Source organism: Adiantum capillus-veneris, chromosome 3 (assembly GCF_014529385.1).
Source record: "Adiantum capillus-veneris isolate H3 chromosome 3, ASM1452938v2, whole genome shotgun sequence".
NCBI lineage: Eukaryota > Viridiplantae > Streptophyta > Polypodiopsida > Polypodiales > Pteridaceae > Adiantum > Adiantum capillus-veneris.
In genome coordinates this window covers 135288699-135306784 of record NC_140933.1, presented here as the reverse complement: position 1 = coordinate 135306784, position 18086 = coordinate 135288699, and the positions used below count along the sequence as shown (strand labels likewise).

The 18086-nt window shown below is 44.8% G+C and overlaps 1 protein-coding gene across 3 annotated transcripts in view; it reads left to right on the top strand.

Moving 5' to 3' along the window:
• Window positions 1-15932, top strand: part of LOC147461766 (putative serine protease EDA2) — a 113953-nt gene extending 98021 nt beyond the window's left edge. The window contains exons 13-14 of one of the 3 annotated variants that reach the window (XM_086509224.1): window positions 206-331; window positions 15410-15932. In XM_086509224.1, the coding sequence (XP_086365350.1) occupies window positions 206-327 (122 nt within the window). In that variant the 3' untranslated portion in view covers window positions 328-331; window positions 15410-15932. Of the gene's footprint in view, window positions 1-205; window positions 699-15409 lie in introns of those variants that run through there. The other 2 variants (XR_015187637.1, XM_086509225.1) reach the window with 2 other exon arrangements.
• The last annotated feature ends 2154 nt before the right edge of the window (window positions 15933-18086 follow it).

Here is an 18086-nt window from a genome sequence, read left to right as displayed (position 1 = left end):
TCAGTTTTGATAGAAGTTGGAGACAGAGGAAAGCTTTGTTTTTTGAGAATGAATTAAGCAATGGGACCTGATAAACATGTGCTCATAGGTATTTCGTTTGTGTGCGTTGGCTATGATGTAATGACAAGTTGAGGATTCGTGATTCTAGACAGTTGCCTCGATTGAGGGGACATCAATTGTACCACTGACCATTGTTGCATTGCAGGTGATGCGAGCAAGTGTGCTGATCCAGATGCTGTGTACCAGGCGCGACAAGCCATCATGAAACACATTGAAACTTGTCTTGCAGAAGATGTTTCTCAGGATAGTTCACTTTACAATATGTAACCAGGTGGGTGTGGTGATGAAACAAGTTGATGTCAAAGCCTTATATATGCCTCGCCACAGGTGCCAACTTACATGTATGGCATGCAAGCTGTGTTTACATGTGTCTACTACCTTCTTGGAACTATCTTAGTGTCTCATGTCTTCAGTAAAGGGTTGAGAAAAGATGTCTGATTCTAATTTCCAAGTAGAAGCCAAGGAGTGTATGGTTAATTATTCTGCATCAGTATTGGCCTGGGACATATGTTTGAATGTTTTTTGTATTTCTGACCAATGTTGTAATACATCAGTGCACTTGCCACCATTGTATGTGACACAAAACTGTATTTCGTTTTCCTTGATCTGAAACAAATGTGGTCAAAACCTTCAAAGTCTGGAACGCTTGAAACTGCACGATATTTCATGTCACTTAGAGAGGTGTGACCCCGCTCTTGCAAAGGTCCATGGTATTGTATCAATAAAAGCCTGAAAAGTCTATTGTTTGAAAGATAGTAGTCCGTGTCAGGCATGGTGAATGCACCTACTGGCACTATTAGCAAGTGTGCTGAATAAATGTGTATATTCATGTCCTACTTTCTAGTCAGGCTGCCAAAGGTATACTATCGATATCCTCTAATCGATTGGTAGACCCATCCGGTATGCACAAGGACACTTCTGCAGCAAAAAACTTTCATAAGGGTGATGGTGAAGTCTACAACGCTTTGCAGGTCAGGTACTGAATGTTTGGCATCATTTCTGAGAATCTTGGTAATTGTTCAACACATCATCATTCAATCTCACATGCTTAAAGGTCCAGGGGGAGTGGCATCTTCAAAAGGAATCAGATGGATACTTATTTGCCGGTGTCTTCGTTTCGGAAGATTACTTTGAGGGACTAGATTGAGCAGTTTTGTTGTGGATTGCTGGATTGCTGGATTGCTAACAAAAATTTTGTAGAAGCACCTGATCCTCCCTACATGAGAGGCTGCCATTCATGTCCTATTAGGCCTAGGTAAAAACACTCACCTAGGCAATTTCTTTCAATCCTGAAGGAGTAAGATCAGATAATGTCCAGATGGACAAAGAACTCCTGTAGGTCTCATATCACCTCAGCTAGCTGCCTTCCTTCCAAATCTAAGCATGTCATCAATAGCAAAGTCAAGGACCAAATGATTTCCCTTACCCCGCACTCTAGTACTTAAACCGGCCAATCTTGAAATCACATAGAGAACCGAGTGTGCGTAGCAGGCTACAGTGTCACTTTCACTAGACACACAGTTACAGTTGGTCAAGGCTGGTTCACACTGGACTGGACGGATTCTCTTGGCTGGGCAGTGACACGTGGCAGGGGATACGGATTGTGGTCTAATGGACATCGTGGCCAGGTCACCACCACTCAGTCATCAATTGGGGATAGATTTATATGGCTGACATTTATGAGCCGTTGGTGGCTCTTTATGATTGTACATATGAGTAGCAGTTGTTGGGTCATCGGATCATCCTCTAGATATATGGTCCAACGTCGTCATCTAGAGTAATGAGTCTATACACACAACATGTCTTCACCATCCCTGCACATTTGAGCCTCGACACCCCATTGTACCTAGAGTCCTGGGCTGGAGCTGAGTGTGCTGCCACGCCAGAGTCTGTATCAGTTCTTTGAGATAGTCGAGTCATATGTTGTGGTTTGTTGTTGTGTCTTTGTGAGCTCAGTTGTTGTTTATTTGTTGCTTTGTTTTCAGTCTGTTTGAGTGAGATTGTCACGTACATTGCACTGAGGAGCACCCACTGTAGAGAGCACGACACACTATCCGCGCTACAGGTGCTCTCATTTTGGCGATCACGGTGGGACCTCAACTGAAGTCTCACTCTCTGTGAGGTACAAATCTTGAAGCTAGTTGGGTCTATCTAGCTTCACCTACCTCGCCTTGCATTGTTCTCCTCTCGCCCTGGTCCAACTGGTCTAGTCCTCTCTTGCCCTAGTCATCTCTTGCCCTGGTCCAACCAGCCCTCGTCCCTGGTCTAGTCCTCCTCGACCCTGGTCCAGTCCTCCTCGTCCCTGGTCCAGCCTGGGTCTAGTCACTTGCCTGGTCTAGTAGAGTCTAGACCAGTCTTCAGCCAGTTCAAGGTTTTCTTGCCCAAAGCTTGGTTGGATTGGTGGTCGCTGCATGACACATTCAAGGCGGTCAGTCGAGCGTCAAAGCGCACTATTGAGTCCTCTGAAGTACTACAACAAAAGACGACTCTTGGTACCTAGTAGAAGTCCATCAACCTCATCACCCATACCTCCATATACGACATCACCCATACCTCCACATACGACATCACCCTTTCCTCCATCCGGTTCCACATCTTCTAGATCACCTTCCCCAGTAAAGCTCTCCTATTCTGCTACATCAGGCTATTGAGCAACGGGCTCCTGAACAAGGGGCCATGGAGGCTTTGGCAAGTGTTTTGGCCAAGGTGAACATCAAGTTCCCTACCTTCAAAGGACTCTCTTCAGAAGATGCTGACGACCATGCAAGGAGGTTTGTATCTCTCTGTAGGGGTCGTGGTCTTAATAGAGAGGATGCTTATTTGGTACTCTTTCCATCTACCTTGGATGGCTTAGCAAACAAATGGTACAGCCAGTTTGCAAAGAACCATTTTGCAACTTGGGTAGGCTTAAGACAACAGTTCTGTGCAGCATTCAGGCCAGGTGCTATTAGGAGAAGATTTTGGATGAGTTGGCCAACATGGTGCTCCAGCCAGAGGAGACTTTTGCAGAACTTATGACTAAAACCAAGTCTCTGGTTGCCAAGCTTCCCCAGCAACCCGGTGAATTTATGGTTAAGAAGTGGGTAGAGAAGGCGCTTCCCAAAACTTCTCAGCAAAAACTCCGAGTGTCTCCGACCCGACACCACTCTGGAGGAGTTCATCGCAGCTGCTACTAGGATAGAGGGGGCTACGAAGTTGTTCACCAACTCCCCTCACATAGAGGCTCCCTCTGTGTTTTTGGAAAGTTTTGCTGATCCATTGACTTCTCTGCGCAGAGAACTTGAAGCCCTAAAACTACAACGCGCTCTCCAAGAAGAGAAATCAATCTCTCTTAGACAAGAGAAACCACCACATCTTGAGGCTTTGGATCAAATCAAGAGAGAGCTAGAAGAGCTTCGGTCTCAGCAGGAGACTAAAGCTATGGTATGGTGCAACTCTTGTCGCTCTCCAAGACATCCTCCATAGGACTATCCCCTTCGGGCTTATTGCCACTTCTGCGAAAAATCTGGGCATGAGGACAAGGATTGCTACTATATCAAGGGATTGCGGCAAACACAACAAAGTCTAGGTCCTCTCCAACAAGGGCTAGCACTTGCATCCAACATGGTCTCACCCTATGGCCATCAAAACCCGTTGCCACCTCTACTGACAACACCTCCTATGCAGCAAGGTATGCACAACAACTTTTCATCCCCCAGCTTTTATCATGCTAGTACTCCTTCAATTCCCCAAAGCTTCTACACGTCAGCATCCGATCCCATGCAACAAGGGCAGAGACCACCTCGTCCCTCCAATAGGCCAATTTTATGCTACAGGTGTGGGGAGTATGGACATTATCAGAGCAAATGTCCTTTGCCAGAAGGGTCCCCTCCTTGCCGACACTGCCCTGAAGCTAAGGATCACTATAGTAAGGACTGCCCAAAACAACGGTCATCCACATCTGCAAGCACAAGCCAAAACCAACAGGAGTTTACATTCCCAAAGGTTAACCTCATCACAGTAAGCACCATTCCACAGGCTCCGCCTTCCACTCTTGTAGTTGCCTCTCGCAATGGGTTGAAGCAGGTGGAAGAGCCGGCTAGTGTGCTTACACGGGCAAAGAGAGCTGCTCTTGGCCTGAGCCTACCTAGCGGTCCAATTTTTTCATCTCCAGTCACACAAATGAGTCAAACTCCCTTAGTAGCTGACAAACCAGCAGGTAGTGCCAAGAGCCAACCCACCTCTCTTCTATCAGATATTGATGGTGCTTTCATGGAAGCAGTAGAGGACTTGCAGAAGCTTAAGATACCAGAGCAAGATCTAATCAACAGAGAGAAGCCTACAGAAGAGTCTATCTTGAAAAATACCTTTCAGCAAGTGTCATTGTACGATATGCTTCGACTTGATGCAAATTTTAGAAATGACACCCTTTTCATCATCCAGTCTCTGTACCTTGGTGTAGGGCCTAGTGGTGGGGTCCTACCTGTGCAGCCCTTGGAGTCCTACATGATTTCATATCCAGCTGCTCCCCTCACCAATTACAAAAGTCCTCATCTCATTGTGTCTATTCTTGGGCATCAATTCTTAGGCGTCATAGTGGATGGTGGATCTGGGATCAATCTGATGCCTGAATTTACTATGTTGGCCTTAGGTCTTCAGCCTACTCGCCCTGCTCCACTCACCGTTACATTGGCGGACCTGAGGATAGTCTACCCTGTGGGCATAGTAGAGAAGGTGCCTTTGATGGTACAAGACTTAACATTTAGCTTGGATTTTGTGGTGGTCAGTCTTCCTCAGGTGGAGGGAGGATTTCCTTTGCTTATTTGTAGACCATGGTTGCGGCATACTAAGGCACTTCATGATTGGGGAAACGACACCATGTGGATACACACTCCTGGCTCCCCCATGCAACCAATTCGGCTCGAAGGAGGTATGGATCCAGTGGTTCATCACAGCTCATTGTCAGTACAGTCCCACCCCGACCCTGAGCAGCCCATCCCACCTGACGGGTCTCACGAAGACCTGCTGCAGTGGTTGGAAGCTACCATCTCGATGTCATGCTATGTGGTCTCTATTCAAAACCCACCTGTGCCGGTAACACTCTCTCTCCCAGCTCCTCAAGCGGACACCAATGTCCCAGGCCCTACAGCAAAAAGTGTGCCAGACGAAGAAGTAAGTGTGTTAGTCCCTGATTCCCATGATTCAAATGTTCCTCATTTCTCTAACATCTCCCAGGTTGGACGTCCCGCCCCCTCAAAAGCACTCTGCTATGTCTGTGTCCGAAGATTTACCCTTCGAGGAGCTTCCACCAGGATGGTTACAAGAAGAGTATGTGGAGTTTCCAATCGATCAAACACCAACACATGATGTCTCGAAGCTCCAAGAGGTAGCTCACTTCTCAACTTCTGAAGTACCCTCCACAGTTACACCTCCTGACCTTGTCAAAAAAGTCAACCTGGGCGACCCTGACAACCCTCAGCACGTCCTCTTAGCAGCTTGGTTATGGGAGCATCCCGCATTACTTGATCAGGTAGTTTCTTTTATACACTCTTTTAAGGATGTTTTTGCTTGGTCCTACAAGGATTTGAAAGGGATCCCACCAGAATTGGGTCTCCACACTATCCCTCTGGTTGAAGGGGCTAAGCCTGTCAGAGGCCGAGCTTACAAGCTCAACCCAAAGTATGCAGAGGCTGTCAAGTCAGAGCTCGAAAAAATGCAAGAGGCAGGGATCATTGTACTTGTGGAGCACTCTGAGTGGTTATCACCCATGGTGATAGCGCCTAAGAAGCAGTCCAATAAAATCCGTGTGTGCGTAGATTACCGCGCTTTGAACAAGCTAACTATCCCAGATGGTTTCCCCACACCTTTCACTGAGCGTGTGCTCGAAGATGTAGAGGGCATGTATTATACAGTTTCATGGATGGGTTCAGTGGATACAATCAGTTGGGCATCCATCCAGGTGATCAGCTTAAAACGGCCTTTGTGACTCCCTGGGTATTTTTATCCACACTAGGATTTCGTTTGGGTTGAAAAATGCTCCACCTTTCTTCAATCGAGCAATATATCTTATATTTTGTCCTTTACTTACGGATCATCTTCGCATCTTTATGGACAATTTTTCGACCTTCTCAGGTGCCGAATGTTCAACCCCAGTGAAAAATCTAGAGGAGCACCTCGCTCAGCTCTCTGTTGTCTTCGTCAGGTGCAGAGAGGCACGGCTAAAGCTCAATCCTAACAAATGTCACTTTTTGGTCATTGAGAGCACACTTCTAGGCCATGTGGTGTCTGCCAAAGATTAAGCATCTGACCCCAGAGAAGATCATGGCAATCTTGAAGTTACCACCTCCCATCAACCCGAAAGGTGTTCAGTGCTTTGTAGGCCACACAGGCTATCATCGCAGGTTCATACGAACGTATGCACAAGTGGCTCAACCATTGACCCGACTCACTAGTGTTACAGTACCCTTTAAATGGTTAAAACGTGAGGCTGAAGCATTTGAATACCTCAAAAAGAGCCTCATTGAAGCACCTATTTAGTGGCTCTAGATTGGTCTCTCCCTTTTCATGTGCATACTGATGCCAGTCAACTGGCTGTGGGGGCTGTGCTGACTCAACCTAGTAAGGAGTACAACTTGGATCGCCTTGTTCACTATGCAAGTTGCCTGCTCACCAAAGCAGAGCGCAACTACAGCACCATAGAAAGGGAAGGTTTGGCTATGGTGTATTCTTTACAAAAGTTTCGTCATTACTTGTTAGGGATTCATTTCACTATCATCACAGATCATCATGCGCTACGCTATCTTCTGAATAAACCCCAAGTTGCAGGAAGAGTCTTGAGGTGGCTACTGATATTCCAGGAATTCGACTTCAAAGTAGTTCTTAGTCTAAGCAAGCGACACGTCATGGCCGACCATCTCTCTCGCATATACACAAGTGAGCCCGATACTGGGGTTGATGATGACTTTCCTGATAGTCATCTCTTTAAGGTCAACACGACCCTAGAATGGTATGGAGATGTGTTACATCTGCTCTCTACTGGCCTTTATTCTGAGAATGCTTCTCCCTTGCACAAAAGAAGCCTCTTGCTGAAGTCTAGACCCTTCTCTTTGATTGGCGGACATCTCTACAAATCTGGGTAGATGGTGTGCTGCAGAGGTGCGTCTCCCCTCATGAAGTAGACCACATTCTGGAAGATGCACACAGTGGTCCTACAGGTGGCCACTACCCTGGTCACATCACGGCACAAAAAATCTTACAGGCAGGCTTATGGTGGCCCTATATATTTAGAGATGCCATTGCTCATGTCAAGATTTGTGATGTCTGCCAAAGGTGTGCGCCCAAGCCTATGAAGCAATCAAATCTCCCTCTGCAGGTATCTATGGCGTGGTTGCCCTTTGAGCGATGGGGCTTGGACTTTGTTGGTCCAGTTACTCCATCTGCTCAACCCGGCAATCGTAAGTATCTCCTGGTAGCAACGGATTATGCAACAAAGTGGGCCGAAGTGGTGGCTACCATCGACTGTACAGTCGCTACTATCGCAAAATTTTTGTATGAAAATAATTCTTGCAGGTTTAGGTGCCCTCTGGAAGTCACCAGTGATCGAGGTAGTCATTTTGTCAACGACCTAATATCCACACTCCTCACGAATTACAAGATTTTTCATCGCAAGTCTTGCTCTTACTATCCTCGAGCAAATGGGCAGGCTGAGAGCACTAACAAAGTGCTAATCGCGCTTCTCAAGAAAGCTTGTCACCTGCATCCAACATCTTGGGCTCAGGCTATCCTCGACACAGTTTGGGCTTTTCGCACCTCCTTCAAGGCAACCACTAACTACACCCCATTCCAGCTAGCTTTCGGTCTAGAAGCAATTGCACCATATGAGTTCAACTCAGGTTCAGCAAGAGTGGGAAGTGTTTGTGTCACAGCGGGGATTGCTTCAGCAAACCTCTCTCGTCTCTCAATGTTAGAAGAAAGTAGGATGTTAGCTTCACATGCTCTCCAAGCCGAGCAACTTCGTCGCAAAGCGTGGCATGATCGTCATCTCCGAAAGCCGAAAATAACATAGGGTTCTATGGTGCTACTCTATCAAGCGAAGTATCTGAAAAAAGCTAAGAAGCTGGTCCCAGCCTGGCAAGGGCCATTCATAGTACAAGAGATTTTTCCACAGGGGGCTGTCCAATTAGTCACTCTGGCAGGCGTTCCTTTGCCACTAGTAAATGGATCAAGAATTAAGTGCTATCACTTGTCCTGATTATATAGAAATCTGATGATGATATCCATCCCACCATCATATGATTATCCCCTCCTCAGCTCTCTCTCTCTCTCTCTGGCTTACCATTTTCCCCTCTTTTCCAATCTTCCTCATGATAGTTCTCGTCTCAGTTGTAGTCTATTATCTTGAAAAATTCCCCTTATTTCACTGCATGCATCCATTTTGCTCTCATCTCATTGAGATAAGTGGGTTTTTGGAGTCCCACTATAATCCAACTTTACTGTTGTTCTGTCTCTGTTGCCTCTCTGTTCTTGTAATTTTCTTAAATATACGAGGTTCAAGTCTTGTTGGATAGATCTTTGATTTTTGGATATTGTTCGACGTTTAAACCTGCACTGCTGCATCTCCCTTTTCCGTCTCTAACTTATGGTGCGCTCTCACACACTCACATCTCTTTTTGCCTTTTTGGTGCGATCTCTTTTGTAACACTCCTCAATATGCTTCAATCCTGATGCCTTCCTCCTTTCATTTGACTCTATGTTCCCTCTCTCTCACACATGCAAGGCAAGTTTTCTCGAGGGTGCGAATTTCCTCTAACCTTTCTTATAGCCCACATCTGGTTAATGAGAAGCCCAAATCCTAATAGAGGAGAACAGCTAAAAAAATTTATCTTTCGATCTCTTTTATCTCTCTATCTCTGGCAGCCTTTATCTCTCGCTCTCTTTTATCTCTCTATCTCTTCTTTTTTCTTTCTTTTTCTCGCTCACTGCACCCTTGCCGTAATGCCCATCTCTTGCTGGGTTCTTGGGCCTCTTATGAAAACCCCCTCTTTCCCGACCCTACCCTCCCTGTGTGCTTCCCTATCTACCCCTCGCCCTATCTAGCCATGAACCCCTTTCCCACCCCTCACCCCTACACACCACCCTCGCCCCTAATTCCCCCTCCCCCCCCCCCTAATCGACCCCTCGCCCCTACCTAGCCCTCACCCCCCCCCCCCCCCCCCCCCCCCCCAATCGACCCCTCGCGCCTCGCCCTCGATTAAGCCTATCGACCCCTCGCCCGACCTATCTAACTCTCGCGCCTAGCCCCCGATTAAGTCTTCGTCTCCCTCTCTCGCCCTCGCCGGAAAATTTACCCTCGCCGCTGCCCAACATCGTCCGCCGCCTGTCTTCTCTCTCGGCCTATCCAAGCAACTCATCCCTCGACGTATTCAAGCAAGAGCTGTCTGCACTGAAGTGTCAACAGGCGTATGATCAGTTGGCTGTCTCGCTTAGTTGATACTAAATCCTCGGCCTCTCTCAGACTTTCACCCTACCAGTTTCTCAAAAGCACAGATATGGATAGTGATGTTTGCAGAGTTGCAATTGTATTTGGGATAGAGTTGCAGTTGAGTGAGACACAGTGACGTGCTGAGAAATGTATGAGCTGGGGATATATGCTCTTGGGGACCTTACAGAATCTACTCTGCAGATTCCAAATAAAAGGATTTTTAAAGGATCAACACCTTGTAGGTTTTTTCCACAAGATTAAGGGTATTTTGAGAATTCTTTCGCCAACGCGTGCCATCAAACGGTTGATTGGGTTTTGAACCTGCTCCAGGCTATAAGCTGAGGCAAAACCTTTCTAGAACAGTGGGTTAAAGTGCAAAATCCTCGCAAGTTAAAAGTTTTCCTAAAAGAAATTTTGTAAGTGTAATAGCAAATACAAGTAAATGCTACAAATTTCAACCCAAAAGCCAGCATAGTTTTAAGTGTGTCATTTTTCCCTTTGGTTAGAAGATGTTGAGTCACCTTCTTTACCTTGAAAAAAGGGCCCAATGAAAAGACGTGTATGAGGCTATTAAATGAGCTCACAAGGAGGGGCATGTGTTTCTAAAATTGATGAGCGATTTTATCTTTGAGAGCCCACAATACCATTTAAAATCCTAGTTCTATCATCTTCTATTGAGGGAGAACCAATCTTTTTATGAAGAGTTGCTAAAAAATTTTGATTGTCCAGATATTTGCAAGGTTATTGACGGGTATTTTGAATGTCCAGATATTTGCGAGGTTAATGAGGGGTATTTTGCCTGCCTTTATTATAGGCAGGAGTTTGGACTGTGGAGCTTGAGTGTTGGAGACCAAACTCCAAGGTTGGACTATGAATATTGGAAATTTCGACACCGTTGGAGTGTGGACTCTTGAGGCTTGGTCCCTTGGATATTTTAACTGAGCAAGGACCAAATCAAGCGGCCTTTCGGCGCGCCCTTAGTTCTTGAAAATTAAACCTAGGCGGCAAGCTGCAAGATATCATTATTTGCATAGTGCCGTCATACCTGTACCCCGACCACAAATTGAACCTCCTAAACCCGGGCAGTGCATGTTGCCTTAGAATAAAACATCATAAAAACGGGCATGGATACAACATGTGCGCGTGGGTGAGTTGGTTAGTCCTTGTGATCCAAAATCTGGGTTGTGAGGTGGTGGGGTTCAAAAGCTGCCGGTGGGGGGGCAAATTTTTGCGCTGCCCGGATTCCTTTTTGCCTCGATTTTCACACTGCCCGGGTTTAGCTTGCCTCGAGATCGCGCCTTGCCCTTCTGAGCCGTGGATCCCCTCAAACCCCCACCCCCCCCCCCCCCCCCCCCCCGCCCAAATTAAATTTTTTGTCACTTAGTCAAGAGGCTAGGCTGCCAGCCACCAGCTGCACTCTCCACGACCAAGTTCCATCATTCTATTGTTTTGCGTTTGGGCGTGTTGGAGTCGGACCAGTCAACCTCAAGCACCAAGTGGCTGCAAGAAGCAAGCTTCAAGCTTCAGCGCCTCATCCCAATCAGCGTGCAGCTGCAAGCAGCAAGCCTCAAGCTTCAGACTCACTCGTCATCCACTCGATTCACCTATGCACTGCATAGAGGCTATGCTTCAGGACCTCAAGTCAAACTTATGAGAGTTTTCTTAGCTTAGAAATGAATCCAATGTACAAGGTATTGCATTATTTTTCATTGTCACAATCCGACTACTTCATAGACTACCATAACACAATTTATTATTTATGTTTCAAGCTTTCAAGCTTGTTGCTCACATAGCACTTCGCTTGGTTCGAAAAAATTCAAGACAACTAGAAAATGTGTGAGTGAAAAGGAAAAATGTTGCTAGATTTTGCAATTATATAGTGTAAATATAGCCAAAAACATATTTGCGTTGTAGTGGCATTTTCATTTCAAGTTTCTGAATGGCATTGCTCTAGTGAGTTTGGACAAGGCTTTATTATATCGAGTCACTTGAATCCCAAAAGCATGAAGTAGAATGGGGATTCTAAATGCTTGATGGAGAAATGCAACTGGTATTTTGTATATCATCTCTCAGAGGGACTACAGCCTAAAAGGGTGGTCCTTGTAGTGGGGTTTAGGGTCAGCTTTCAAGGAAAAGTTTTCTTGGCCATGTTTTTTTAGAGAATTTCCAGTGCTAAGGAAAACCATTTTCTTGGCCATGTTTTTAAACGGAAAATTAGACAGACAATTGAGATTTTCAACTAAATGCATTTGTAAAAGTAAACTAAAAGGGTTTTAAATGCCCTTCATTTGCAAAAACGGCACTCTTACAAAAACTAAAATTCAAATTTTGGCACTTGTACCATATAAATGCAAATACATTATGCTAGAAACTAAATGTGTCTTTTTTAGAGGAGAAGTATCTCAGTAACGCAACACGAGAACCGATGTGCATATGAGAAATGAAATGAAATGAAATGTAATATGAACGTCTTCAAAAGGCCAAAATGACTTATGAGACCAAAAGGTTACATATGGTGAATCTAATACCAGGTCTGGGTACAAAAAGTACAAAGAACTGAAAAGAGAATAGTGGGTAGGGGTGGGGTAAAAGCTGATACAAAGGGAATACAAAGGGGTGAGTTGATACAATGGAGCTCTCTGACAGTAGAGGCATCATATACATATACATCAGTATCCAAAAGGCTATAGAGATTCACTGTTCTCGTGACGGGACCGCCCCAACTCTATCGTGCGATCAAGCAGTATGCCTTTGGTGCCTCTCATGTTGTTATGTTGTGGGCATTACTCGAGCTCCTCTGTCTGTGACTGAAAGAAATCTGTAATCTTCCGCTGTCGCTGGATCTCTTTCATTGTGCCCCTCTGCAAGAGGTCCTCTCTGTGTTCGCGAATCTCCAGTAAGTATAACCCAAGCATCTCTAATCCTGGTATCTCATGACTCTAGAAAGTGGCCCAAAACCCTCTCTGAATAGACAGTGAAAGCGGCCTCGTATCTCATAGTATATTGGGTAGTGACATGTAATGTAGCTCTGTCTCGGGCTCTATCTGGCACACCTGACAAATCTTGGACTTAGCGGGTACTTCTCTAAATCTGCCTATCTCGATCTCTAGTTGATGTGAGGATGTGCGTATCTAACCAATAGCACATCGTATCCCGTGGGATAGATGAGTATCCATGTATCCTGGTCTGATCACAAAACCATCCTCCGTGAGCTAATGAAGATGCTCTCTATAGAAAGTCATCTTCGTACCTAACTCATGTGTACGTTGTATCCATGTCCTCTTCGTATCCAACTGAATCAAGTCCTGTCTGATGAGCCTGGTAATCTTTGCCCTAGTGAGGGAGATAGAGGGTGCATCCAGAGAGTACTAAAATGGGGGTAGTTGATGCGTACTAAAGCCATGTAATTGAAACCAAGATGCCATCTTTGCATACCAACATGATCTATCTCCCTGCAATGCCAGCTATCGCGAAGACTCTAGTGCCAATCGAGCATATATGTCTCTAGGGAGAGCCCAGGTGCTATGCATGAATGAAACTGATTGAGTGAGTGCCTCCACTACCAATGGAGGAGCAGCGAGCTCCGCCCTAACAATGTCATGTGGTACTGAGGCCTTGGCCCTAACTTCCGAGAAATCATAGACACCAAGGGCCTCTCCATACATCTCCATCCATCAGTACCACATGAGAGAGAGAGAGAGAGAGAGAGATGAAAATGAAATGAAATGTTATATTAACGTCTTCGGAAGGCCAGAATGACCTATGAGACCAGAAAGTTACAATGTGGTGGATCTGATATAAAGTCAGAGTAACAAAAATGACAAAATAAAATGCTATGGAATCCGAAACAGCTAGGTGTGATCTAATCAACCAGGTGGGATAGCTAAATTACAGATCACAAAAGATCCAGCATCGGTCTCTGGCGGATCTCATCAATTTCCTCCATGGTCAATAGCCTGACCGGGCGTCATGCATGTCGGGCAGAGTGATCCGAATCCTCTGATACAGCCTCCGTCGGTGCTGTGTAGTCCTCCAAAGTCGTGGGTGTCTGGATCTAGAGAGAGAGATGTTGGTTTTTATGGAAGTTTTGGCTGTTTTGATTTTTCAAGTCAAAAAAGCGCTTTTAAGTTTTCTATCTATTTCTATCTAAGTATGTGAAGTATGGATATTTTTACAATGCCTTAAATCCCATGTGGGATAAAATTGAGGTGGCTTGCTTTTTTGGGTTGAAAATATGATCTCTGTTTAGGGGAAAGACTATCAAATTTGTTCCAAAGAGTGTTTTTAATGTTAGTAGTGAACATAATTTTGAAATAAGTAGATGTTTCTTAACATTGAAAGAGCATTCAACAATTTATATATCTGCTATTTCAATACATTGAGGCTTATTTATGTTTGCAATGCCTTAGATTCCATGAGGGGATCATAGATAGTAGGTGACATGTATTTGTTGACTAGCAGTATAAACGTGTATTTGCTGGCAAAATTTAGTCAAGGATTTGACTATTTTTCGTTCAAGATGGAAATAGGGTTAGTACACATGAGGTAGGGGGGCTTTGCAAATACTCAAAAGCCCGTTTGTAGGGGTTTATGTCATTGCTATGATCTCCATAGATAGGGGTTCGGTCAGTATGCATGGTTCCGTATATAGGGGAGTTTTGGATCAAGGGGTTGCTCAAAGGTGACGTCCTCTCATAGGTAATAGTGAATTCCCTGGGACTCAATTGGAATCAAGGCCTTATTTTTCTTGCAGAGGTAGACTACTTTAGATTTAAATCATAGTTACAGGGAATGACCATTTTCACGTCTCCGTTCCCCATTGCCATTATAGCTTCCCGTTCCAAATCCCCGTTCCGTGTTTCAAACGTGAGTACCCGTAATAGGGAATGGCATTTCATGTCAGTTGCCATTCCTCCTTCCGCGTTCCAATTTCTGGTTCCGGGTAACCATGATTATGTGAAGAGATCCACCCATGTGAAATCTCGCCAATGTTGCAAACTGGCATGTGTGATAGTTGAAGAGATTGATCTCATGAGTGGGCTTCTAACCTTAATGCTGGCAAACCGAAGGTCAACTAAAAGGTGTTGGTACCGGATTGACTCTCCTTATTCTTGGGCTTCACTTGTTATGTAAATGTGTGGTAATAGCAGCAATGGTTTGATTAGCGCTCTCCTTATTCTTGGGCTTCACTTGTAATGCAAATGTGTGGTAATAGCAGCAATGGTTTGATTAGCGAGCAGGAATGATAAGAGTCAGAAGCATTCCCGTGTCATGCCTTTTGTCTCCTAAATTCAACACGTAGTGTCAGTTTCCTTTCTTGTCACTCTACAGTTGGTTTCCTAACCCTGGGTGAATCTGGAGGGTTTTGGAAAAAGGGCCAAGAGTTTGCTTGTACAGACTGTGATGCAGGATAACTTACATAAAGAGCCACGTATGTACCTCGTTGTGCTACATTGAGATATTGCCATCCTGGGGCATGTTGTGTGTGCATCTCAAGCTTTAAAAAACACATCCTGAGTAGATTTTGTAAGAAATGTATTGTCTATAGAGTATTTGTCATGGTATAAAAGTAACCTCTAAAAGCTAATGGTAGGATGTGCAAGGCACTTTGATATAATTCTCAATCAACATATCCACTTCAGCTTCCATCCAAGGGCACGGTTCTGAAAGATTTTTAAAGCGCTAATTTAAACAATTCATGATGATTATGAGTCAGGCCAGTCTAGAAAGTGTAGGCAACAGGATATGCCAAACATGTGCATACAGCTTCTTCAGTCGTGTCTGTATTGGCTATTATCTAATGATAACCTGAGGATTCATGATTTCTAGGCACCAAACATCAATTTAGAGTATATGGTCTGTTATCCTACTGATTCTTGTTGCATGCAGGAGACGCAAGCTACTGCACCAATTCAGATTCCGTGTACAAGGCCCATCAGGCCATCACAAAGCACTTGGAAACTTGTCTAGCAGAAGATATCTGTGGGGATTGTTCACTTTGGAAGGTGTAACAAAAGCACAGTAGCGTGGACAAAAGTCACGACAGCGCCCCGAACACACTCTCGGAGCTTTTTACTGTTCACATGCAGTAGACATGGCTCATTTTCTTCTATCTCAAATGTTCTATCCACACATAGAAACCTTTTTACACACAATGTTCTGTATGATTACGATGTTGGTTACAGATTGGTACTTCAAATTCATACCAGAACTTGCCAGAGTTCTTGTCATTGAGAACTGGCATTCTCCTCATACGCAAATCAAGATCCATGAACAGGAAAGCACCATGACTTCTTTTTTGTGGAAGTTGCTGAGCTTTGGCAGCAGAGAAGACTCCAACTTTGTACTCTTTACAACTTTCAATTAGATGTGTTTTCAATCTGATAGCTCAAGGATGCAATTGAGATCATGATTTAAAGCTTTCTCCAATATGTCCTTAGTCTCTTTATACTTTTGATGCACACTGATGGAAGGTTTGTAGACTTTTGTAGTGTAATGGGTACCGTGCCTGCTTTTGGATGGCTTTAGGAGTTCAAGAGGTGAACACTGGATTTCAGCCATGTCAGACCCTTTTCTACTGTGTTTTGTGATTACAAGCTGCAAGGTGGGGGGAGAGAGACAAATGAAATGAAATGTTATATTAAACATCTTCAAAAGGCCAAAATGACCTATGAGACCAAACTGATACAATCTTGGTGGATCTAATCCAATGTCTGGGTACAAAATAAAAATGAAGTGAAGTAAAGGGAAAGACTAAAATCATCATCATCAATGCCCAAGGATGCCCGGCATCGGGCTTTGTCTGAGAAAGTATTGTATCGGTCGTTGAAGAGCTTCACCAATGTCCGCCTATGTAAATAGTCGTACTGGGCGTCTCCCATGTCTTGCTAGAATAGTCCTGATCCTGGAGCCTCCGTCAATGTCGTGGTTGCCCAGGCATGCGTGCATGTACACAGGCAAAAGAAGCAAGAAGAAAAAGAGAGTTTCTAGAAACAATCCTAAGAGACCTCAAAGTTGAACTCAAAACCTGTTTTGTGTGTGTGTGTGTGTAGAGAGAGAGAGAGAGATGAAATGATATATTAGTGTCTTCGAAAAGGCCACAATGACCTACGAGACAAACTGGTGAATCTGATACCATGTCTGGGCTCAAAAAAGAAAGAGAGATACTAAAGTGAAACTAGAGGTGCTACTGAATGGAAAAGTGTATGGTATGTGTGATCAATGGTATAGCGTGTGCCCAATACAGGAGGGTGATATGATGGGTGATGAGTCCATCGTCATGCACTCTGGATGTCGAGCTAGAGAGAGAGAGAGAGAGAGAGAGAGAGAGAGAGAGAGAGAGAGAGAGAGAGAGAAATGAAATGAAATGTCATATTAACGTCTTCGAAAGGCCAAAATGATCTATGAGACCATAGCGTTACAATGTGGTGAATTTGATACAAAGTCAGAGTAGCAAAATGAAATGATAAAATAAAAGTACTATGGGATCCTAAACTAGTAGGTGTAAACTAAGCAGCTAGCTGAATAACTAAACCACAAGTCACAAGAGATCCAGCATTGGTCGTCTCCTCCATGGACAACAGTCTGACCGGGCGTTGTGCATGTCGGGCCAAAGTGGTCCGAATCCTTTGATGTAGCCGCCGTCGATGCTGTGTAGTCCTCTGCGGTCGTGGGTGTCTCGATCTCCCTAGCTCAGTTGCTTGATCGATCAGTGTACCTCTAGCTCCTTTGGGTGTCTAGTGTCTGCTCTAAAGAAGTCTGTGATGTGTCTCTGAGACTGGCTAGCCTCTCCTCTCATCAGGCTCTCTCCGTGTCTGCGCAGCTCAAGCAGAAACAAATTCAAGCATCTTTGATCCTGGTACCTCATGACTTTGGAGAGTGGTCCAAAGCCCTCTCTGAACAAGCAGTGGAAGCGGCCTCGTATCTCGTAGTAGACGGGGCAATGGCATGTATAGTGTAACTCTGTCTCAGGGTGCATGTTTTGGCCTCTGCTGGCACTCCGTTGTATCTCCCAGTCTCGATCCGCAGCTGGTGTGAAGATGTGCGTATCTGTCCAATTGCACACTGTATCCCATGAGACAAGTGGGTGTCCATATAACTGGGCCTCGTCACAAAACCGTTCGTCGTAAGCTGGAGAAGATGCTCTCTGTAGAAAGCCATCTTTGTGCCCAGGTCCTGTGCTGGTTGTACCCATGTCGAGAGAGAGAGAGAGAGAGAGAACGCAAATAGAAGGCTTGTATCAAGTTTAAAGACAAAGGGATTCAAGCACTAAGAGAATTTTTCACCTCTTGTTTAGGGGTATGTATATGGGGGAGATCTGAGAGGTTGAACATAAAACAAGTCAAAGGAGTGAAGCAAGACTTAGCAAAGACCTGCCATAGAAAAACTTGCTAATCATGCTTGTATATAAGGCGAAGCCAATGTTGATTAGATATTGATCTCTTTGTGTTGCATACAACAGCAAAATTGGGGATTTGTGAGCCTGACTATTGCACAACAGTTTCAATGATATTGATAAATCAACATGAGTTTGTCTCTATTTCCTCTATGGAGTGTCAAATACAGC